The 20,153-nt window shown below is 34.2% G+C and overlaps 2 protein-coding genes across 4 annotated transcripts in view; one reads left to right on the plus strand and one right to left on the minus strand.

The window, feature by feature from the left end:
* LOC134792802 (5-hydroxytryptamine receptor) overlaps positions 1-20,153 on the minus strand; it is a 65,280-nt gene that overhangs the window by 42,318 nt on the left and 2,809 nt on the right. The window lies entirely within an intron of this gene.
* On the plus strand, positions 562-11,164 carry LOC134793235 (uncharacterized). Of its 2 annotated transcripts, XM_063764804.1 has the most exons (9): positions 562-1,082; positions 1,515-1,598; positions 2,515-2,586; positions 2,694-2,843; positions 3,821-3,967; positions 8,513-8,967; positions 9,570-9,963; positions 10,162-10,394; positions 11,090-11,164. In XM_063764804.1, exons 1-9 carry the CDS (start codon positions 800-802, stop codon positions 11,162-11,164), a joined length of 1,893 nt encoding a protein of 630 aa, XP_063620874.1. In that variant the 5' UTR covers positions 562-799. The 2 variants fall into 2 exon arrangements, with proteins under 2 accessions (XP_063620874.1, XP_063620873.1); XM_063764803.1 differs by lacking the exons at positions 10,162-10,394; positions 11,090-11,164 and having other exon boundaries at positions 3,824-3,967; positions 9,570-10,004.

A 20,153-nucleotide genomic window follows, 5' to 3' on the forward strand; every position in this document is an offset into this window, starting at 1 on the left:
ACTTAAATTACTATGGGGAATTAAACTGCTCGAGTGATTTGATAAAGTAAATGTAATATAATCAACACGCCACCACATTGTTTTAGTTTAGCCAGCAATCAAATTGTTTACTTCTCAGTGCCTGTGTTCATAACTATATTATTTGATGCATTATTAGTACTTCGATGCGTATACTATACTTAAATAATAGAAATAACGCTTTACATACTACTAAACTTGTTAATTATGATGTAAAAATATGGTTTAAGGCTGAAAAATTTTCCAGTCACAAAGTAGTCGCAATGTTACGACTCTGTGTAGACTCTGTGTAGACACATGACGGCGCGTGTCAAAAGTAGTAACAAAGTTACTAGATTTGCAAAATGGCTCCTTGTGTTCATTTGTTTTCAGATATTCTCAAAGTGTAAGAGCCATGCCGTGGTCAGAGATGGACATTAATCGATTAACTGTTTATTCGACTAATTCATGGAATAAAAAAGTTAATCCTCAAATTTTAATCGCAATTAATTTAGTCGACCTAACATACACGGCTGTTAATCTACGTACAACGGAATGTGTACGATAGCGCCATGTTGCTTTTAGATGATACTGACAACTTGCCGCGCTCTGATTGGCCGATCGTCGCCTAAACGTCAGTTGTCAGTGGTTGTCGCCCATGTTTGTTGAAAACTTTGAACAGTTTAAATTATTTTCAATTGCAATAAAGTGTTGATCGAGTGAAGTTCTTGTACTTATCCTCTCCGCTTTATTTGTGATTCATCCATCACCCAGTTCTGCAAGCATTTATGCATTGTGCAAAATGTATTATCAGTGCTGTGTGTGTAAAACTCTGCGAAAGGACGCTTTTACTTTGTACCGTTTTCCTAGTACTGAGAAAAGACTCATTATGTGGTTGAAGTGTTTGGAAACAAATGGTTTTGGAAATATGTCGCCGGAGCAAGTTCGAAAAGCTTTTATTTGTGAGAAACACTTCGAACAGCGGTTTGTTTCGGCATCGACACGGCGTCTCAACGCGAAGGCTTATCCTTCGTTATTCAGTCAAGATGAGATTAACAGTGGGATCCCATCTCATGAAAATGCCGGTAAGTGTAGAAAATGATAAGAAGTGATATAATAAATCAGTCTAATCTAATTCGTATCATTTACGACCATAAAAGATAATGTCATAAACTTCTATGCAATTGATGACTCATGAATCACGGCATGGTGATTTTATTATGTGTAGGTAATACAAAGTGTTTGTTTATTCCTGTAATAAGAGCATATGTTTCTAGTAAGATAATTATTTCATGCGATCGATATTAATATCTTAACACTTGTGTGTTAATTTTAGCTTAGCATTTTTGTACTTCTTTGGGTAAAGATATCATTGGCAAGTGTTGCAGTCTTTTATTAATTATTTTATTTATATAGAAATTTCCCAATCCTAAAAAAACACCATGCAGAATTTGTAGATAAATAATACCACATTTCACTTTAGTTATTTAAAAATAATATTTTGTTATCAATTTTAGAAAACATGGATCCGCTGAAAGAACATGCATATGTTCGTAAATCACATGACGACCACACATACTGTCAACAAGTGCCTCAAAAAGGTTTGTTTAATTTTTCTGAAATGCATGATAGCCATGATAGATACTCAATTACATTTTAGGTGCAAATTAATGCCTTTTTATCAAAGACATTATTAATATTATTATGCACATATATATTTCATTAATGGTACTTAGATCTGCAAGCAATGTAAAGAATCAATTTCTTGTATTAAGGTCAGGCATGGCTAGTGTTTCCATGGGCAACATTTTTTTTTATAAAATATCACCACAAAAGTAAAAAAAAGTCAAAAGTATTTATTTGTCAAACATAAGTACAGGTCCCATATACATCACTGTATCACTATGTTGTGCCGTAAGGCATACAATTTTTCATTTATGGACTGTGACTGCATGCTGTGCGCAGTTACCATTAATTATCAAAATCATCTAACAAAAATTCACATACACTATAATTATATGTTATTAAATATTTATCATCCAAAATTATCATTTAAAAGTTAATTAAAATCTATTTATACATAATATGCTTTGTTATCTAAAAATTTAAATAACTTACTTTTGAAACTAATCATGTCATCTGTATTTCTTAGTTCAATAGGAATTTTATTAAAAAATTTGGCGCCATTTCAAATATACTTTTTCTAAATAACTCCGTTTTGGAAGGCAATGAATTTATTTTACCACTCTACCCTACCACAGTAATATTTCCAATAAGGAAACAAAACTGTCAGAGGAAGGACCTACATGCCTTACCAATATACGTACATTTTAATTACGCATGTATATAAGAAAAGCCAAAGTTATCCCATAGAAGTATTTCCGTAACTACCCATAACAAATTTGTAGCAATGTGCACTGTGTAGGTCCTTTGGAAGATATTTTATAATAATTATAAGCCCTTATTAACAATAATTTTCAACGGGTTTAATGTGTTTATTATGTATTTCTGTTTTAGCGTCTCCTGCCATTCCATCCACATCGGGGGTTAAATCAACCGCAGTGGGCCATACACCAAAACAGACTATGGGTAAGCTAAATAAATGAATATGACACTATTTCCTATGTATTTTAATATTATCACAAGTTATTAGTAAATCTTATAAAAAAAAATTAAAGTGCTATTTTATGTTACAGCCGTTTCTATAGCCACAGAACCTGTCCCGACAACTTCAGACATTGAAAAGGAGACCATGCCCGAACTATGCAGCAGCTTTATTACAGAACTTGTTGTAGCTGAGAAGGTTACAGCTTGTATTTCACCTAGTGTACAGTCACACAATGAAGGTTAGTGAATTCTTATCATTTTTACAAGCTTTTATTTACTTTCACCTGACCGTTGTCTGTGTGTAATCAAATCTTGCAAGTTAAATTTGATCCACTTACCGGTTTCCGATTGAGCTGAAATTTTACATACATATGTAAGTCGGGTGACAATGCAATATTATGGTGTCATCGAGGTGATCTGATGATGGAGACCGGAGGTGGCCATAGGAACTCCGTGATAAAACAACGAAACCTAATTGTGTTTGGGGTTCTTAGAATTGTCTCGATGAGTATTCGTTGCTTGTGGAAAAAAAAGTACAGTCGGCGATAAAAGCTTGTACCAAAAATGAAATTTTGGCCAAAAACTTATTTTGTGTTATTGTATGGCAGTGACAGTACATATAATAGTACTTAATCATTTTTAAAGCAATGGCAATATTTTATGTTATTGTATGGCAATGACAGTGTTTACATAAAATAGTACTTAAACTTAATCATTTTTAAAGCAAAGGCAATATACCTATTCCCCACTATCATTTGAAACTTTATTACAATGTGATAGAGTTCAATTTTACATAATTTCTAACACTCTTATGCCCATTATAGGGTTATCTCACTCTGTCTTTCGCGTTATGAGTATGATGATAGTCACTGAGTAATGAAAAATAAAATCAAATAAATGTGTCATTCTATTTTAAGTGCTCAGAATCACGAAGTCTCTCTGTTCTAATAGGAGAAAAAAAGCCCCAAGGTTTATATTCCTATTTCGTTACCATTTTCCATACTAAGTGTATGGAAATTTAATAATTTCAGAAGTCAATTTGTGTAACTAGTAATTTTAATGAAACTAAGTTTTACCTGTTCAGGTCTCGAAATTCTTGAATAACGATCATCATGTGTAAGTCTAACTAGAGTATGCCCCGTGCGAGCCTGCTAGAACTGAGGCATGATCCATATGTGTGAGACTGATTGTTTCATAATTGTTATTTCTGTTTCAGCAGTCTTTGTAACAACTGCTGAAGCTGCAATCAAACAATCAAATGCTGAAGAGCAGCAGATTTTGCCAGAAGCAAATATTCCAGAATGTGTTGCGGTTGAGGAGGTTACCTCTACCAATTCACCAAGGGAACAGTCTCAAGTTCAAAGTTAGTATTTACCTTGACAATATTTATATTTGATATTTTAGCCGCAATTTGTACATTGTAGTACAATTAAGTATAAAGTACCTGGGAGATTGAGTTTTGCTCGGAAAACATATAAAAACGCTTTACACACTAATTCAATCGTCCTAACTGGCATCCTAACTAAACAAATGGTTCTAGTTAGTGCAGTCAGAGTCTTACTAAACGCAGTTACAAAGTAGACATGTGCGCCGCGCCGCCGCGCCGCCGCCGCCGACGATTTTTCCACGCCGCCGCCGCCGATCAATTTGACCGGCGTATAATCGGCGTGGGAAATTTTGATACGTATCGTGTCTTATTCCATGTTGCGTAGTGAGTAGATAGTGTCAGAGGTATAATTTAAAGATCCGTATGCTTTTTCGCTTATTATTTGCCAGTGAACCAAATTACCATCATTTTTGTCGTTGCGGTGTAGCCGTGATAACGATTTGGCGTTAATTTAAACAAGATCTAGTTTCTGGATCTCAGGTTATTATTTGATATTTTATCGCACAGCGTTTTTGTAGAACGCATTTTTTTTACATCAATAGTATCTTGATTGTCAATTTAATCAGTGAACTAAGTCAAGAAAATAGCAGGCTCATATCCTAGGACATAAGCATGCTATTTTCTTCTTAGAATCTCCAGCAAGCTGTCACCACGATTATATAGTGTGCTCGAGAAACTGAAAACGGTGAAAAATAGAGATACTAATCCTAAAAATACGTGTGATACCTCATTAGATTCGTCATGATGCCTAGAAAAATGTATTCGAAGCGTGTATTAGCACACAAGAAATATCAAAAGTTATAAACAAAAAAAGGGGGAAAAAAGTAGATACTTTTTATTTCCCCAATATCTCAAAAAGTATTAATATTTAAGAAACCAAAATTAATATTATAAAAGAGGAGGATATTTCCAATAAAACATTCCATAATTCCATTCCATATTTTATTAGTATATTTTAGATTTTATATAATATTATAAGTAATAGTTTAATTTTTAAGTAGGTTTATTTTAATTTTACTTTATTTTTTAGATCTTTAATTCATAGTTGGTTTTAATGTTTTTTTTTATAATATAGTAATTACTCAATTTTAAGCACTCAAAAATTGTACATCTGTCACTTCCATACTTGCAGAACCGTATCTCCATTATTTATGGATAGCATATATATGAGAAGGGCTCTAGAAAGCGGCAAAAATTTACGATAGTTATTTATACATTTTTTATAGTTTTAAATAAAGAAGGTAGTTCGAGAAAATTTTGTTGATTAAAAATTGCCTAATTTGTTGAAAAAAATAACTTAGATAAATTTCTGCAAGTAGTACATTTGTTGACATGTTTTAAATACACCATATTTAAAAAAAAAAATTCAATTACTATTCAATACCTTTAAAATTATATTTAATGTTACGTACTCACTTTTTCACGCCGCGTGCGTTTTCTGAAAATGAGGCGCGGAGGGCTGTGTTCAGCGTTGAATTGAATAAAAAGTATAAATAATGGATATACGGTTCTGCAAGTATAGAATGTTTTATTGGAAATATCCTCCTCTTTTATAATATTAATTTGGTTTCTTAAATATTAATACTTTTTGAGATATTGGGGAAATAATAAGTATCTACTTTTTTCCCCCCTTTTTTTGTTTATGTTTTGATATTTTTTGTGTGCTAATACACGCTTCGAATACATTTTTCTAGGCATCATGACGAATTTAATGAGGTATTACACGTATTTTTAGGATTAGTATCTCTATTTTTCACCGTTTTCAGTTTCTCGAGCACACTAATAATTGCGTATTTTATGATTTCTCGTGTGATGCTGGTGACACGCATAAGGGTCATCATATGATAGATATGATTTGATTTATTTATCACATCATATACAATTTCATATAAAATTACACACGATCAATTCTTAGTCATTTTATGATGATTATTAGCTTCTTTTACTTAACAATATATATTTCAATCAAAATTATAAAAGTCAGGTTAAAGTTTCGTAATTAGCTATACCTAAACAATTATACCTACTTATAGGAACTTAAATCACCAAGTATCATCACTAAGCTAGCAGTAAAGAAAACAAAGTAGACCTTAATATTCCATAAAACGGGACACTTCAAAGATATTCTATTGAGCGAATCAACCTGCCAGAGACGTTAACTTTCGAAAACGATGACATCTTTATTCTAACATACATTTCTGTAACTTCAGTTCAGACAAATGTAAAGTATGTAGTTCATCATTATTTCGTAACAAATCCTAGATGAGGCGACAGCGGCTGGGAAAAGTCAATATAGATTTAAGACTTAACATATAAAGATTTTTTTTGTGTTTTATTTGTATTCCGCTTACAAAGTAAATAAAAATACTGCCTAAAATGAAGTGTTTTAAAGTATCCTTCTTATTTTAATATTTAAACATACCGTTGGTAACGGTTAGGTTGGTAATGGTAATAAATGGTTGCCAAGTGACATGATGGGATATAATTTTCGGCAATAATTTAGAAAACACACATAATATGTTTTGGATAGCCTAGTAAATACTCAGAAGGCTTTAATGTAGAGTATCTACAGCCACGTTCTCATGCAGTATCAAAAATTATGCCACGCCGATTTCACGCCGATCACGCCGCCGCCGCCGGTCAAAAAATCATCGGACGCCGCCGCCGATGATTTTGCCATTGGCGCACATCTCTATTACAAGGAACCGTGTCCCGATTTGGGCCATGGTGCGTCCATTAATGAATCGCATACTAACGGATAGGGGTTTACGAGTACATTGACGGAAAAATAGTTTCATTGTTAATCAAAGTGGGCATATGATTATAGGCAACCCAACACTGGTGGCTTAATTGCCGTTTATGTCTGAAGATTCTTCAAGGATATTGTCAAATCTTATAAAATATGTCTCCCATTTCTGTTCATAGACGTTTTATTATTGTGTTAGATGCCTTGCATACTCTTATTACCAAATAATGGGCTAATTTGGTTAATTTTTTTTAATGAGTTTTTCGGAACTTATGTACGAAATATCATTTGATATTTGCCAGTCGCTTTTCGGTGAAGGAAAAACATCGTGAGGAAACCGGACTAATCCCAATAAGGCCTAGTTTCCCCTCAGGGTTGGAAGGTCAGATGGCAGTCGCTTTCGTAAAAACTAGTGCCTACGTCAAATCATGGGATTAGTTGTCAAGCGGACCCCAGGCTCCCATGAGCCGTGGCAAAATGCCGGGATAACGCGAGGAAGAAGGAGAATGCGCTAATTTGGCCCGGTAGCAACGAAATCATACCGTATACCCAAAAGAAGGGGAGAGGGGAAATAGTCGGCTCCCCAGGTCTAATCTATGCTATATTTCTTCATTTTATTAGCAATAAGGGCAAGTTATATATCATCTTTGTATAATTTAGAGACGAGGAATTCATTTTTGAAATAATCGTTATACCTTTTCATACAAATAAACTGAATTTTGCACAAAAAATGAATATTATATGTATTTTTAGGACAATTTTGGCCTTTACAATCACAGTGTGGTGATTTATACTAAATAAAATATTGGACAATTTAGCTCATTTATTCCTCATTCTAAAAAGTATCACTTTATAACAGGCACTCATATATTTTTTGTGAATAATAATTTGTAGCGCGCGGCGGTAACGATTTCCATTTAAATTGAATTATGGCCAAAGTCAAACATTTTAAAATGTTAAAAAAAACTGAATCTGTCATTTGAAAAGTATGAATACAATGTTTCAATATTTTACAGATAAATTACATAGGCCAAGCAATAAGAAGGTATAGAGGGAAATGCTAGGAACACAATTTTTGACTCCGTAACTTTGTTTGGACTAGTTAGGAGGTGAACATATCAAAAGTCCCCGGCCGTAGCCCCGGTGCTGGGGGTAGAGGGGGAAAAGAAGGTCTCATTTTTCGGTTTTTCACTTATATCTTGGAAACTTTGCGTCTTAGCGACATGACTACTAAGACAAACTAAAAGCTGATAATTCTTTTTACAAGTTTTATCAAGTCAAGTTTTTCGATATCTTAAATAGTTTTTGAGATATCCGCTCTTGAAAGTTTATTTTAGGGCTTTCAATTTTATCTTGATATCTACATTAGTGAAGCTGATAGGCCGTGTTTGGTATCATTTTCGTATAAATAGGGGGTGCTGGGTTTGGGGGGGGATGTCGCTAAGACGCAAAGTTTCCAAGATATCAGTGAAAAACCGAAAAATTAGACCTGCTTACCCCCCTCTACCCCCCAGCACCGGGGCTACAGCCGGGGACTTTTGATATGTTCACCTCCCAACTAGTCTAAACAAAGTTACGGAGCCAAAAATTGTGTTCCTAGCATTTCGATATAGGCTATGCACTATATCTAATGATATATAAGTTACTTCGGGACGCGACATGGCCCAGAACCCATACTATCCGGAATACGGCTTTACGATTTAGGAAGGATTTTGGATTAAGTAAGTGTCCGCATAAAAATTTCCTAAATTAAATTAAATGCTTATATTTTTCAGGTGTTGTTGAAGTTAAAGTTCAAAGTGCGAAAAGGCCACAGAAGCAGAGGAAACGATTGATTGGGAAATTAATGAACCTGACACCAACGGGCCGAATGATATACGACGAATATAAAAAATCTAAACGTCAGGCAGATTTTTACCACAGGGCTAAGAGGGCCTTGAAATTCAACAAAGAGAAATCCTTTCAAGAATTGACAAAAGACATGAATCCGTATGCGAAAACTATTTTGAAAATGCAAATCAACCTTTGCAATAAAAATAAGAAAGGGCGTCGATTTTCATTGGAAGAAAAACTAATAGCACTGTCGATAATGAAACAAAGCCCTAAGTGCTATAGGTTCCTGCACAAAATTTTTATCCTGCCGTCGCGATCGACTCTAAATAAAATGGTTGCAGGACTTAAGATCGAGTCTGGGATTTGTCCTCAAGTATTTGAAGTAATAAGAAGAGAGGTATGTATCTACGTCATAAAATCTTAGGATCTACATTAAGTAATTGATAACTGAGTTAAACAATATTATGAAATCATAATTTTTAATAAAAAATACATTGCGAAGATTGTAAAAAAAAAACTAAAGCAAAAAAGGCATATTAAATTTGAACTTTCGTATTTTGATCACATATTAAAACAGTTAAGACCTGGTCTTACGCGAATTTATTGTGTAACCTTAATTTCCGACGTTTCGACACAGGTTTCAGTGGTTGCGGTCGCAGCTAACTGATGTCCTAGTAAAAAAAAATCGCGTTGGACCCGGTTTTAAATATATTTTAATAAAAGGAATATTGTTTTCATTTTGTTGAAAATTATAGAGTTTCATTGTAATAATTGTAATTTAAAAGGGACCTTGACCCGCGCTGTGAGTTATTCTTGGCTGTCCATCGAAATTGAACGCAGCAAGTGTGATAGGTACCTTTTCACTGGCGGTTTATTTAGTAGTTTCATATTGTGTTGAATTTTAGATTTATTAAGGGATCTTAGATATAATTTAGTTTTATTTATATATATACATTTAGTTAAATGTTTTTAACGCTTATCTATGTATTTAAATTTCAGACCGAAAAATGGAGCTACAAAAAAAAACTGTGTTCAGTCATATTTGACGAAATGTCTTTAGAGGCTGGCTTGTCTTATGACAAAAACAAAGATAAAATTAATGGGTTAGTAGAGCTTGGCGAGAGAAAAAATGATTTCGCTGATCATGCCCTCGTGTTTATGTTGAGAGGAGCTGTCCACAAGTGGCAGCAGCCAATAGCCTTTTATTTTTGCCAAGGCGCTACTAAAGGCACAGAATTAAAAAGTATACTCGTGGATATTATCACAGCGGTTGTAGGATGCGGGTTAAAGCCGATATCCCTTATTTGCGACCAAGGGTCAGCTTTCCAAGCGGCTCTAAATTGCCTGAAGGCTGACACAGCGCGTGACCAATTACTGACAAATCAGGAACCAGGTTAGTAGTACTTATAGGTTTAATAACACTTTGAATTGATGTATGTTAAATAATTCTTCAAGGCTTAATTTTTTTTACCATAGCGCGGGGCAGATCATTGCAAAGCCATCGTAAAACAGTTGTAACTCGAAAATAGAATAAGATATTTCAAAGGTGTGATATTTGAAGTGTTTTTTTAATTTTCTGTGTTTTTTTTAGATGGCACTGTAACAATAAACGAAGTCAAACTGATGGTTATATTCGACCCTCCTCATCTTATTAAAGGATTGAGAAATAATTTTTTGAATAAAGACATTTCCTTTGAAGGAAAATTATCCACATGGAGAGACATCGTGGATGTATACGAAACGGACTGCAATAATATGGAAACAAGAATGCTGCATAAGTTAAATGACCAGCATGTGATACCTGAAAAAATTAAAAAGATGAAGGTTGGTGCCGATTTTTACTAAGACTGCGCAGAGCGTCAAGTGACGCCCTCATTAGGGGGTTTGTGTTTTCTAATAAACCAATTAATTTCTGTATAAATAAGTATATATTAATAGTGTTGTCCTACTTATCCCACAATAATTAATCTGTGATATAGTTTTATATGTTACTTACTTTTGACTTCATCACTTGAACGGAAAAAAGTGGCCACCATTTGCCATTTAGATGATGTAGCAAAATAAAGCTATGAGACAATAATGATTATAATGAACAAAAGTTGGTGAAATCAATAGGGCTACAATTTTAATATATATACTTACACTTACTGGATTATAGACAAATGGATTGGTTTATTAGAAAACACAATAATGAGGGCGTCACTGACTCACTTGACAGTCGATACCCTCTCAATGTGTGAAATCTAGTATAACTAAAGATTTTCTTATACAATCAACTAGCATATGCTTTACCTATGTACTGTAGTAAATGGTTCCGTCCTTATAATCAGCCTATAGATGCATTGAGAATGTTATGACCAGTTGGAATATTTTAATGATTTTATATCCTAATACTCAAGTAATTTATACTGCATTCACATTGCTGCATTTTATCCGCTAAAATATAGTTTGGTTATTGGTATTTTAATATATTAACGATATATTACATATTGAGTGCTGAAATATATATTTCTTTTCAGGTCAAGAACTGTGTAAAAGTATTTAGTTACACACTGTCTTCGGCTCTATCTTACACAGCCAACTTCTGTAAGTAATTATTTTTTCTCCTTTTCACTAACATAAATAGTTAGGTACCCATTTGTAGAATGCAAGAGTAAAAAGATAGTTATACTGGGTGTGGCCTGTAACATGAGCAAATAATTAAAACATAGACTCTACTCCTTAAACGGTGACACTTTTGTTCAACAACTTTTAAAAATTATGAAGTATTTTGACTCCCTATTTTTCATACAAAATAAATATTATCTTCAATGGACGCCATCGCCGCGCCATATCATTGTGATAGACGTTGCTTGTCACGCCTTAAACATAACAAAATTCGCAATACATTGTGTCTTAGAATAAACTTTAAAGTGTATGAGAAATCAAACCACAAGTTATTTTTTAAAGTCGCTGAACAAATGTTGGTCAGTATGAGGAGTACAGCCTACAGTTTAATTTTTTGCTCATATTACAGGCCACACCCGGTATATAGGTACATATCTAGATTAATATCCGGTAGACCGAGTAGACTCAGAACACGAATCCCTACTTATATTATATGCGAAAATATTTGTCTGTCTGTTGCTATAAAGTGCTGCAGGGAATGAAATGAAATTTATGAAGATAGAACAATAGGTATAGATAGTGAATACTATTGATGATAAAGTACCTACTTGAACTTCACAAATCTATTATGCATAAAATAAACAAATATGGTCATTTTCTTGTTTTTAGCTCACTATGCGGACGGCAGACCTGTGAGTGAAACATTAAGAAACACTGCTGAAACAGTTTTGTTCTTTGATAAATTGTTTGATAGCATCAACGGATCAGCAACCTATTCACAAAAGAAAGGAAAAGAGCTACGCTGTGCAGTGACAGAAAAATCTAAGCACCATGAATTTTGGCCGGAGAGCATCGAGAAACTGGAAAAAATTAAATATGTAGATTCCAAGGGAAATCCGAAATCCGTGCCTTCCTTAAAAAACTTTATTGCCACGGTAAAAACATTCATGAAGCTGTGGCAGTTTTTTAAGAGCAAAAATATGACAATAATGCGCCCAAGGTTCTTCAATTCAGATCCAATTGAAAACTTCTTTGGCCAAGTCAGGGCCTATAATTATAGGAACAACGACCCCAACTGCCACAGTTTCAAGAACACCTTTAAATCATTATTGATTACTAGAATGATAAAGTTTCATGGTGACGCTTATAATTGTGAGGATGACTCGGCAGACCAAATAATTAATTTAAAATCATTATTTGAAGATAGTGAAACTGCTAGGGTCGAGCCGGGTCATCCCAAAGTAGGAGATGTAGAAGATACTGTAGAAGAGGCCCAACGGGAGCAACTAAATGTTCTCCATTCGCGAGCGTACACTGCTGGATGGGTGGTAACAAAAACAATGCAGAAATATAATAATCAATGTGACAGTTGCAGAAAAAGCCTTACTACTAAAGAAGGCGCAATCCACAAATGGATTCATCAAAGAGAGTATGATGCCGCCACGAAACGCCTTACTTACCCATCCAGAGGTGCTGTTCGGTGTTTCGGTACAATTATTAAAGAAACTAACGGATTCTTGGAACACCGAGCCCATGAATTAAATCTGACGGCCAAAATTATGGAAAAAATTTTGTTCAACAATCCATTTAGTTTCTTTAAATGTACCACACACCGTGAAATTTTGTCATATTTTATTTCCGTGACAGTAAAGTTCTCGATTACAAATTGGTGCAATAACATTAATAAAATATTAAAAGGAACGGATATTGTGCGGATAAAAAACCGCACTTTGCCTGCGATGCAGCAGAAAGCTTTTTTAAAATATAAGAAAAGACTGAGGAATAAATCGTTTAATAAATAAAATTGTGTTTTATTTAAATTATTGCGACAAGTGTAGTTCCCGGCATTTAAATTGAACACTGACTCAATTTTACTGTATAAGTCGGTGTTCAATTTAAATGCCGGGAACTATATCAATTATAAGTATTAATTTCCTAAGGAGGGGGGGGGGGGCTGGTCACGCAAGGTTGGCTGTATACGTTACGTCCTTTGCTACGCATCAATTCAAAATTTAAAAAAAAGAAACGTCATACATGACTAGGAGTACAGATAAAATATACTTGTCTAACGTACATAGTCTTTGTTCCCGAGTTGGCGGTCTGATCTCTTTGTAGTCTGTGCTAACATACGATTGAAATCGAATTAATCTGAATATTAATCGAATAAATTTTCGATTAACTCTCGATTGAAAGTTGACAAGGAGTCATTTTTGTACGTAAAAATAATAGAGATGTCTTGCGTGCAGATGGCAGCCAAACATTTTGTCATAAAAGTCGAGATGGGTGTCGATTTATAGGTTTTAGGGAGTGCGGGTTTCGAAAATGATGACCATTTTGGAATCCAAGATGTCTGCCGTGCACTTTGTCATATAAGTCGTCATGGATGCCGATTTATAGGTTTTAGGGAGTGTAGACTGTGAAAATGATGATCATTTTGGAATCCAAGATGTCTGCCGTGTACTTTCTCATAAAAGTCGTCATGTATGTCGATTTATAGGTTTTAGGGAGTGCAGAATTCGAAGATGATGACCATTTTGGAATCCAAGATGTCTGCCGTGCACTTTTTCATAAAAGTCGTCATGGATGTCGTTTTATAGGGAGTGTCGATTTCGAAAATGATGACCATTTTGGAATCCAAGATCTCTGCCGTGCACTTTGGTCATGGTCATCATTTTTTAATTATTATTTCCTAACACTTATAAATCAACATCCATGACGTCATAAACAAAGTGCACGGCAGACATCTTGGAATCCAAAATGGTTATCCTATAAAACGACATCCATGACGACCTTTATGACAAAGTGCGTGGCCGACATTGGATTCCAAAATGGTCATCATTTTCGAATTCTACACTCCCTAAAACCTATAAAACGATATCCATGACGACTTTTATGACAAAGAGCACGGCAGACATCTTGGATTCCAAAAAGGTCATAATACCTATAAACCGACATCCGTGACGACGTAAGTTATTTTTATTTTCAGATGTAATCAATATATTGCTACAGAAGGTAATGAAACAAGCAAAATTACAGATGATTCCTCGCCGCAATCGGGTGATTCTTAAATTGTGACCAGATTTTTTTTTGTCATAAAAGTTTTTATTTTTCACGTACTGTGAGAGTTCCGTGACATTTCAAACTTGTAATTTTTTTAATGTTTTTGTTTATCAATGAGGATCTTACTAGAATAATATAATCAAAGTATGTTTATGTTCGATGATTGAAATAGTACTCGTAACTAAAAAAAAAATATTTGTAAGTGTCTTTTATTCCTGCCGAAGACTTTTATTTTTCCTTTTCCTTCTACACAAGTTAGGCCAAGTAATAAGAATTTGTGGCTCTCAATTTTATCTTGACTTCTACATCAGTGAAGCATCAGTATCGTTTTCGTAAAATCGGGGATGCTGAATTCAGTTATGGTATTATACATTGACACCAATCCACAAAATTTAAAAAATACTTTTTTTAAACTTCTTTGACGTTTAAACCGCTGAACCGATTTCCTTGAAATTTGGTATAGAAATAGTTTGAGTCCCAGGACAGGCCATAGGATAATATCAAGGTAAAATTGAGAGCCCTAAATAAACTTTCAAGAGCGGATATCTCAAAAACTATTCAAGATATAGAGAAACTTGACTAAATAAAACTTGTAACAAATTAAATTAACTTTCATTTTCTATGAGTGGCCATGTCGCTATGTTGTCGCTGTGGCATGTTTCCGAGATATAACAGAAAACCCGAAAAATGGGACCGTTAAATCCTCTCTCCCCTCGGCTTAAGGGCTACCAGAACTACTAAGGTCCGGGGACTTTTGATATGTTCATCTCCTAACTAGTTCAAACCAAGTTACGGAGTCAAATATTGTGTTCCAAGCATTTCCCTCTACAACTTTTTTTAAGCATTCGTTGCCTAACCTATGTAGCGTAGGTATTGCATTTATTTAAAAACTTTTCTATAAAATGTTGACGAGTGTTTATATGGTTTTCGTCGATTATTTATTATCATTTGGATCGCTCATGATGACTTACTAGAATTACGAGCACACGAGACACTAATACTACAGTTTGACACACCTTGGTTTTCAAGAGGTATTTTATATTGACATAAAATTTGCTGTCACAAATTTGCTGTCAGATTTGGTCGCAAACCGCACGCAAAGTGCACACGATGTGTCGACACCTTGTTACGGAAAAGCGTACCTACACACGGCGACGGCACTTAGTTACTGAACAATTCTAGACTCATTGTGTGCACTCTGTTACGACACATCAGACATTTAGTTACCACTTTGATGATTCTGCGACTGGAATAGTTATATGGGTAGTTAATGTATGTATGATCAATTTTATTTTAATCAGAGTAGTGTACTAAAAAAAAAACAAAACTAATTAATCATAAGACACTACTTAAAACTTCTTTTTTACCACAATTGCTCAAACACAAAAACTAATCCGTATTACTTATTACATAGGTATTAGATGTTTTAATTTGTACCTACTTACTGTTTTTCGTAGCATATTGCCGATTGTAATTTAAGGTTTGTTACAATGGTCGAGATAAAAAATAAATCTAGGCCAGAAAATCATTGCACGCATGGATTTACAAAAAAAAAACAGTTACTTTTTTTGAGATAGTTTTATTACTCGACAGTAACTGTTTACTGGCCAAATTGATTGTCATCACTTACATTAATAAGAGATGAGCGGGAAAGTCCTACGTTCCCTCCTACTCGGTATACGTATAGTCGTATATGTACATAGCAATGGGGATTAACATATAATATTGTTTGCTTCGTGACGAAAGCTTAATACGTAAACTCATTTTGCCGACCTCGCTATGGATGGTAAGCCTAATTAGATATTATATTATAGGCTAGGCAAAGCCCAAGCCCATGAACGGTTTAATTAATTCTCGCGTAGAATATAAATTAAATTGTCTTCAGGCTTGTTCGTTTTCGCGATTACGGGTCTTTATTAATAATCTTTTCTCGCCTGTTTCTAGAAAATTAATGTTAATGATACTTTAAATCCAAAAATCGTGTCATGTTGCATACATAATTGTATAAGACTTCCCGATTAAGTATTAAATAATACTTACCTAGTATGTTTATACCTGTTTAGGAAGTTACATGTATGGAGTGCACCCTAAAATTTTATTTTAAACATTTGAATTGAGTAGTAGTTCACAAAATACACCGACGTTCAAAATTCCGTTAAAATACTCGTATATCTTATAGTTGATGACGAAACTGTAAGAGTTTCGTTTTTGTCATTTTTCCTACGGAGCCCTAATAATGCCTGAAAATCATACCAATCAATCACATCATTTATAGGCACTAATAATTTACAATATCTCACAAAGGTAATCTCCGAACACCTGCTATTATATTTGTCAGAATGCTAATTAATAAATAAAGAACTTCTCAGAATAAATAATTTATGAAAAAAATTACATAATATGAGTATGTCGGACATATAACGACCAGTCATTTTAAAGAGTAAATTAGTTCAGTAAGTTCAGTATTAACTTATATAAACTGTGAGTGTGTACGTACCTAAAACACTAGCACAGAGGCTAACCTGTATCTGTATCAAGATAGAAACAATTCAGTAAATTTGAAACTCGCGTTACTCTTCAGCTTACGAAAATGTAATCGTGCAAGGAAAATTTATACAGCTCGTGTCCGTAACTTTTCAAAGAACTTTTTGTCTCCTCCCAAAGTCGACATGAGCTTATTATGCACGCGTACCGAATAAAACCCACAAGTTTCATAAGAAAGCGCCTAAAGCCGATGTACGAGGTCAGATGGACATAAATTCTGTATGAACTTTGCTCAAGTACTGAATATCGTACAAAGCAACCCCGCAGCGAAGCTCAATCGATAAAGACGACCGCAAATAATTATTGGTTATAAATACCACAGTAAATACTAATGTCAAGGGGCGGTGATTGTTAACAGTGATTCAAATAATTATAGGTATACTTTATATTAACATAAAACCATTAGTCATTTTATTGACCCAATTTCACTTTTATTTGTAAGCATGACTTGAACTTGAATGATGGAAATGAAGAAAATACTTACTCGAAATAATAGGTAGCTTTATTTTGTTAATAGTCGAAACATGTATATTAATCCTTAAGTCACAAATGTGAATCTTTAAATAAATACCTAGAGGTTTGTTATTACAGCACGGATATCAAATTAAACAAATTTGAATGATCTTTGTACAAGGATTTTTTTTTGCTAAGTCAATAAGATTTATAAGATGCTTTTAACTGCGGATACAATCTTAAAAGGGGTCAAATTATAGCTCAGCAGCTGGTTTTTTTTGAGAAATCAGGTTTCTGTATTAGAGTAGGTAGTTGGTAAACTATGAAAACTATAACGTATATGCTCGTACCTATAAAGCCATTAAACAAAATATCTTAGGTTATAGTATAGGTATAGGTATAGCCATGGCTAGCCATTTAAATAAAATTAACTGCTTAAAATGTCTTTATTTATAAACATTGCTTGTTATACAAACTTTCCTGAAAAATGACGCAGAATAAGCTGTTTATTATGGAAAAATAAGGTACGAAAGTCTGTATCCAGAATAACAATGTTAGAAAGTTACAACCAGGGAGGCTGGCTGCTCGCAGCAGGACGTTTTCCAGTGCGTAAATAATATCGCTCGCTTTCATTACATTTCCCCCTCAAAAGTAAAATATCCGTTCTGAAACAGTAATCGACTCTTAACGAGCAGTTCGCAATCAGTTCTCTGAATGTTAATTTGTCACGTGATCCGTTTGATATTTTCTTTATTTGTTTCAAAATAATGGATAATTTGTAATATTGATGTTTTTGGATAATATGTACCTATTTAATGACTCATTTTACCTATTAAGCAAGATTATTATTTTTCATTAGGGTTCCGTAGCTAAATGGCAAAAAACGGAACCCTTATGGATTCGTCATGTCTGTCTGTCTGTCTGTCTGTCTGTCTGTCTGTCTGTCTGTCTGTCTGTCTGTCTGTCTGTCTGTCTGTCTGTCTGTCTGTCTGTCTGTCTGTCTGTCTGTCTGTCTGTCTGTCTGTCTGTCTGTCTGTCTGTCTGTCTGTCTGTCTGTCTGTCTGTCTGTCTGTCTGTCTGTCTGTCTGTCTGTCTGTCTGTCTGTCTGTCCGTCCGTATGACACAGCCACTTTTTTCCGAAACTATAAGAACTATACTGTTGAAACTTGGTAAGTAGATGTATTCTGTGAACCGCATTAAGATTTTCACAAAAAAATTGAAAAAAAAAAACAATAAATTTTGGGGGTTCCCCAGTGGTTGGCTGAATGATCGGATCACGTGGCTAGATTCGTTGATATTATTGCCTCTCACTATACATATTTGGCTGTATTATCAATAAGGAAAATTTCAATTGAATTATTTTCCGGTATAGCCATATCTCCCAGATTTTCTCTAACAGAGACACAGCCCTACATTAATCCAGTTTTCTAGCTTAAGTAGGTACAAATGTCGAACACATACGCGTAATATTCTATTTGGGTGCGTAGGAGTCCCTACTAAAAATACTTTTTCAGGCCCTAAAATATACCAAAGTATGATAATTTCCGGTCATTCATATTAACTTAGAGCCTGTTGTACTAACAACGGACTCGGTATTGAGTTAACGGTTTGATTTATTCGTGTTTCATGAATTTTGGTCCTTTGCAAATACGCGTAGAAAGTTATTGCGCTCCAACAAAAGTACGTCTAACAAATCAGCATAAAATATTGTTGCTTACAATTCAAAGAGGACTACTTATTCAAATTAAGTATACAGAAACAATCAACAGTCCTTAAATATTCATCTGACGAGTACCTTCTATGTTTATCATCAACAATTTTGAAACATATTCATCGTAGGTACGTCATACATAATTATACCAAAGCTAATATAATGTATTATAAAAACGAATATATTAATTATCTAAGAGGGGGCGTAAAGCTAGGAAATTAGAATGGAACAAATGATTCGCGGGAAACTTGTGACGGAAGATTTCGCGATCTCGCGGGTTTTGACGTTTTTCGTCAATATGTCTGAAAATATACTTCTGTTTAAAATTTTGCTATATTCATCGTAGGTACGTTATTATTATACTAAAGCTAACATAATGCATTTTAAAAACGAATATATGAATTATCTAAGAGGGGGCCAGGGCCGGGCAGGGCCAGGATAAAGCCAGGAAATTAGAAAGGAACAAATGATTCGCACGAAACTTGCGACGGCAGATTTCGCGATCGCGCGGGTTTTTTACGTATTTCGTCAATAAGTATATCTGAAAATATACTTCTGTTAAAAATTTTGCTAGCCGAGAGGGCTATATCATTAGCTATTTTATACTAAAATTATACAGCTATGGTATACAGGGTAACGATATATGTACCTACAATTGCAAATAGATGAAAAGTAGACATGTTTTCGAGATTTCTTTTTATATCTTGATAACTTTATTTAATTTTAACTTTAACCCTCTAAGGTTTTGCTTAAAGTCTGCCCTTGCAAATATAGCCTAGTTGTTCGGTGTTTTTTCCATGGTATTTACCCTTGATTAAAATGTGTAAACATTTTTTCGGAAATTTCAACTTGATTTCAGATTTATTAATAAACAGATAAAATGCACATTGCCGATTGCATCCTTAAGGAGTCCGCTTTTTGGCAACCTTATCCAAAGAATTAGAACACAAAATGTTTAGAACTGTTTAAAAAAACTGCTATTTGTTTAAATAAGTGAGGCAAGTCCAACAATAAAAGTCACACCTGTTTCAAACGAATTTAGATATAAAATAACACGATAAACCGCCAAATGTTGTTCGCAAACGTATATTTGGTATGACTACGAGAGATATGACGACGTGATAAACAATTTATAGGTATTTGGTGAAAATTGGTACCATCATACACGCAGATTTTTATATCCTGCTACTAATAACAACATCTGTTTA

This window comes from Cydia splendana, chromosome 8, assembly GCF_910591565.1.
Source record: "Cydia splendana chromosome 8, ilCydSple1.2, whole genome shotgun sequence".
NCBI classification, from domain to species: Eukaryota; Metazoa; Arthropoda; class Insecta; order Lepidoptera; family Tortricidae; genus Cydia; species Cydia splendana.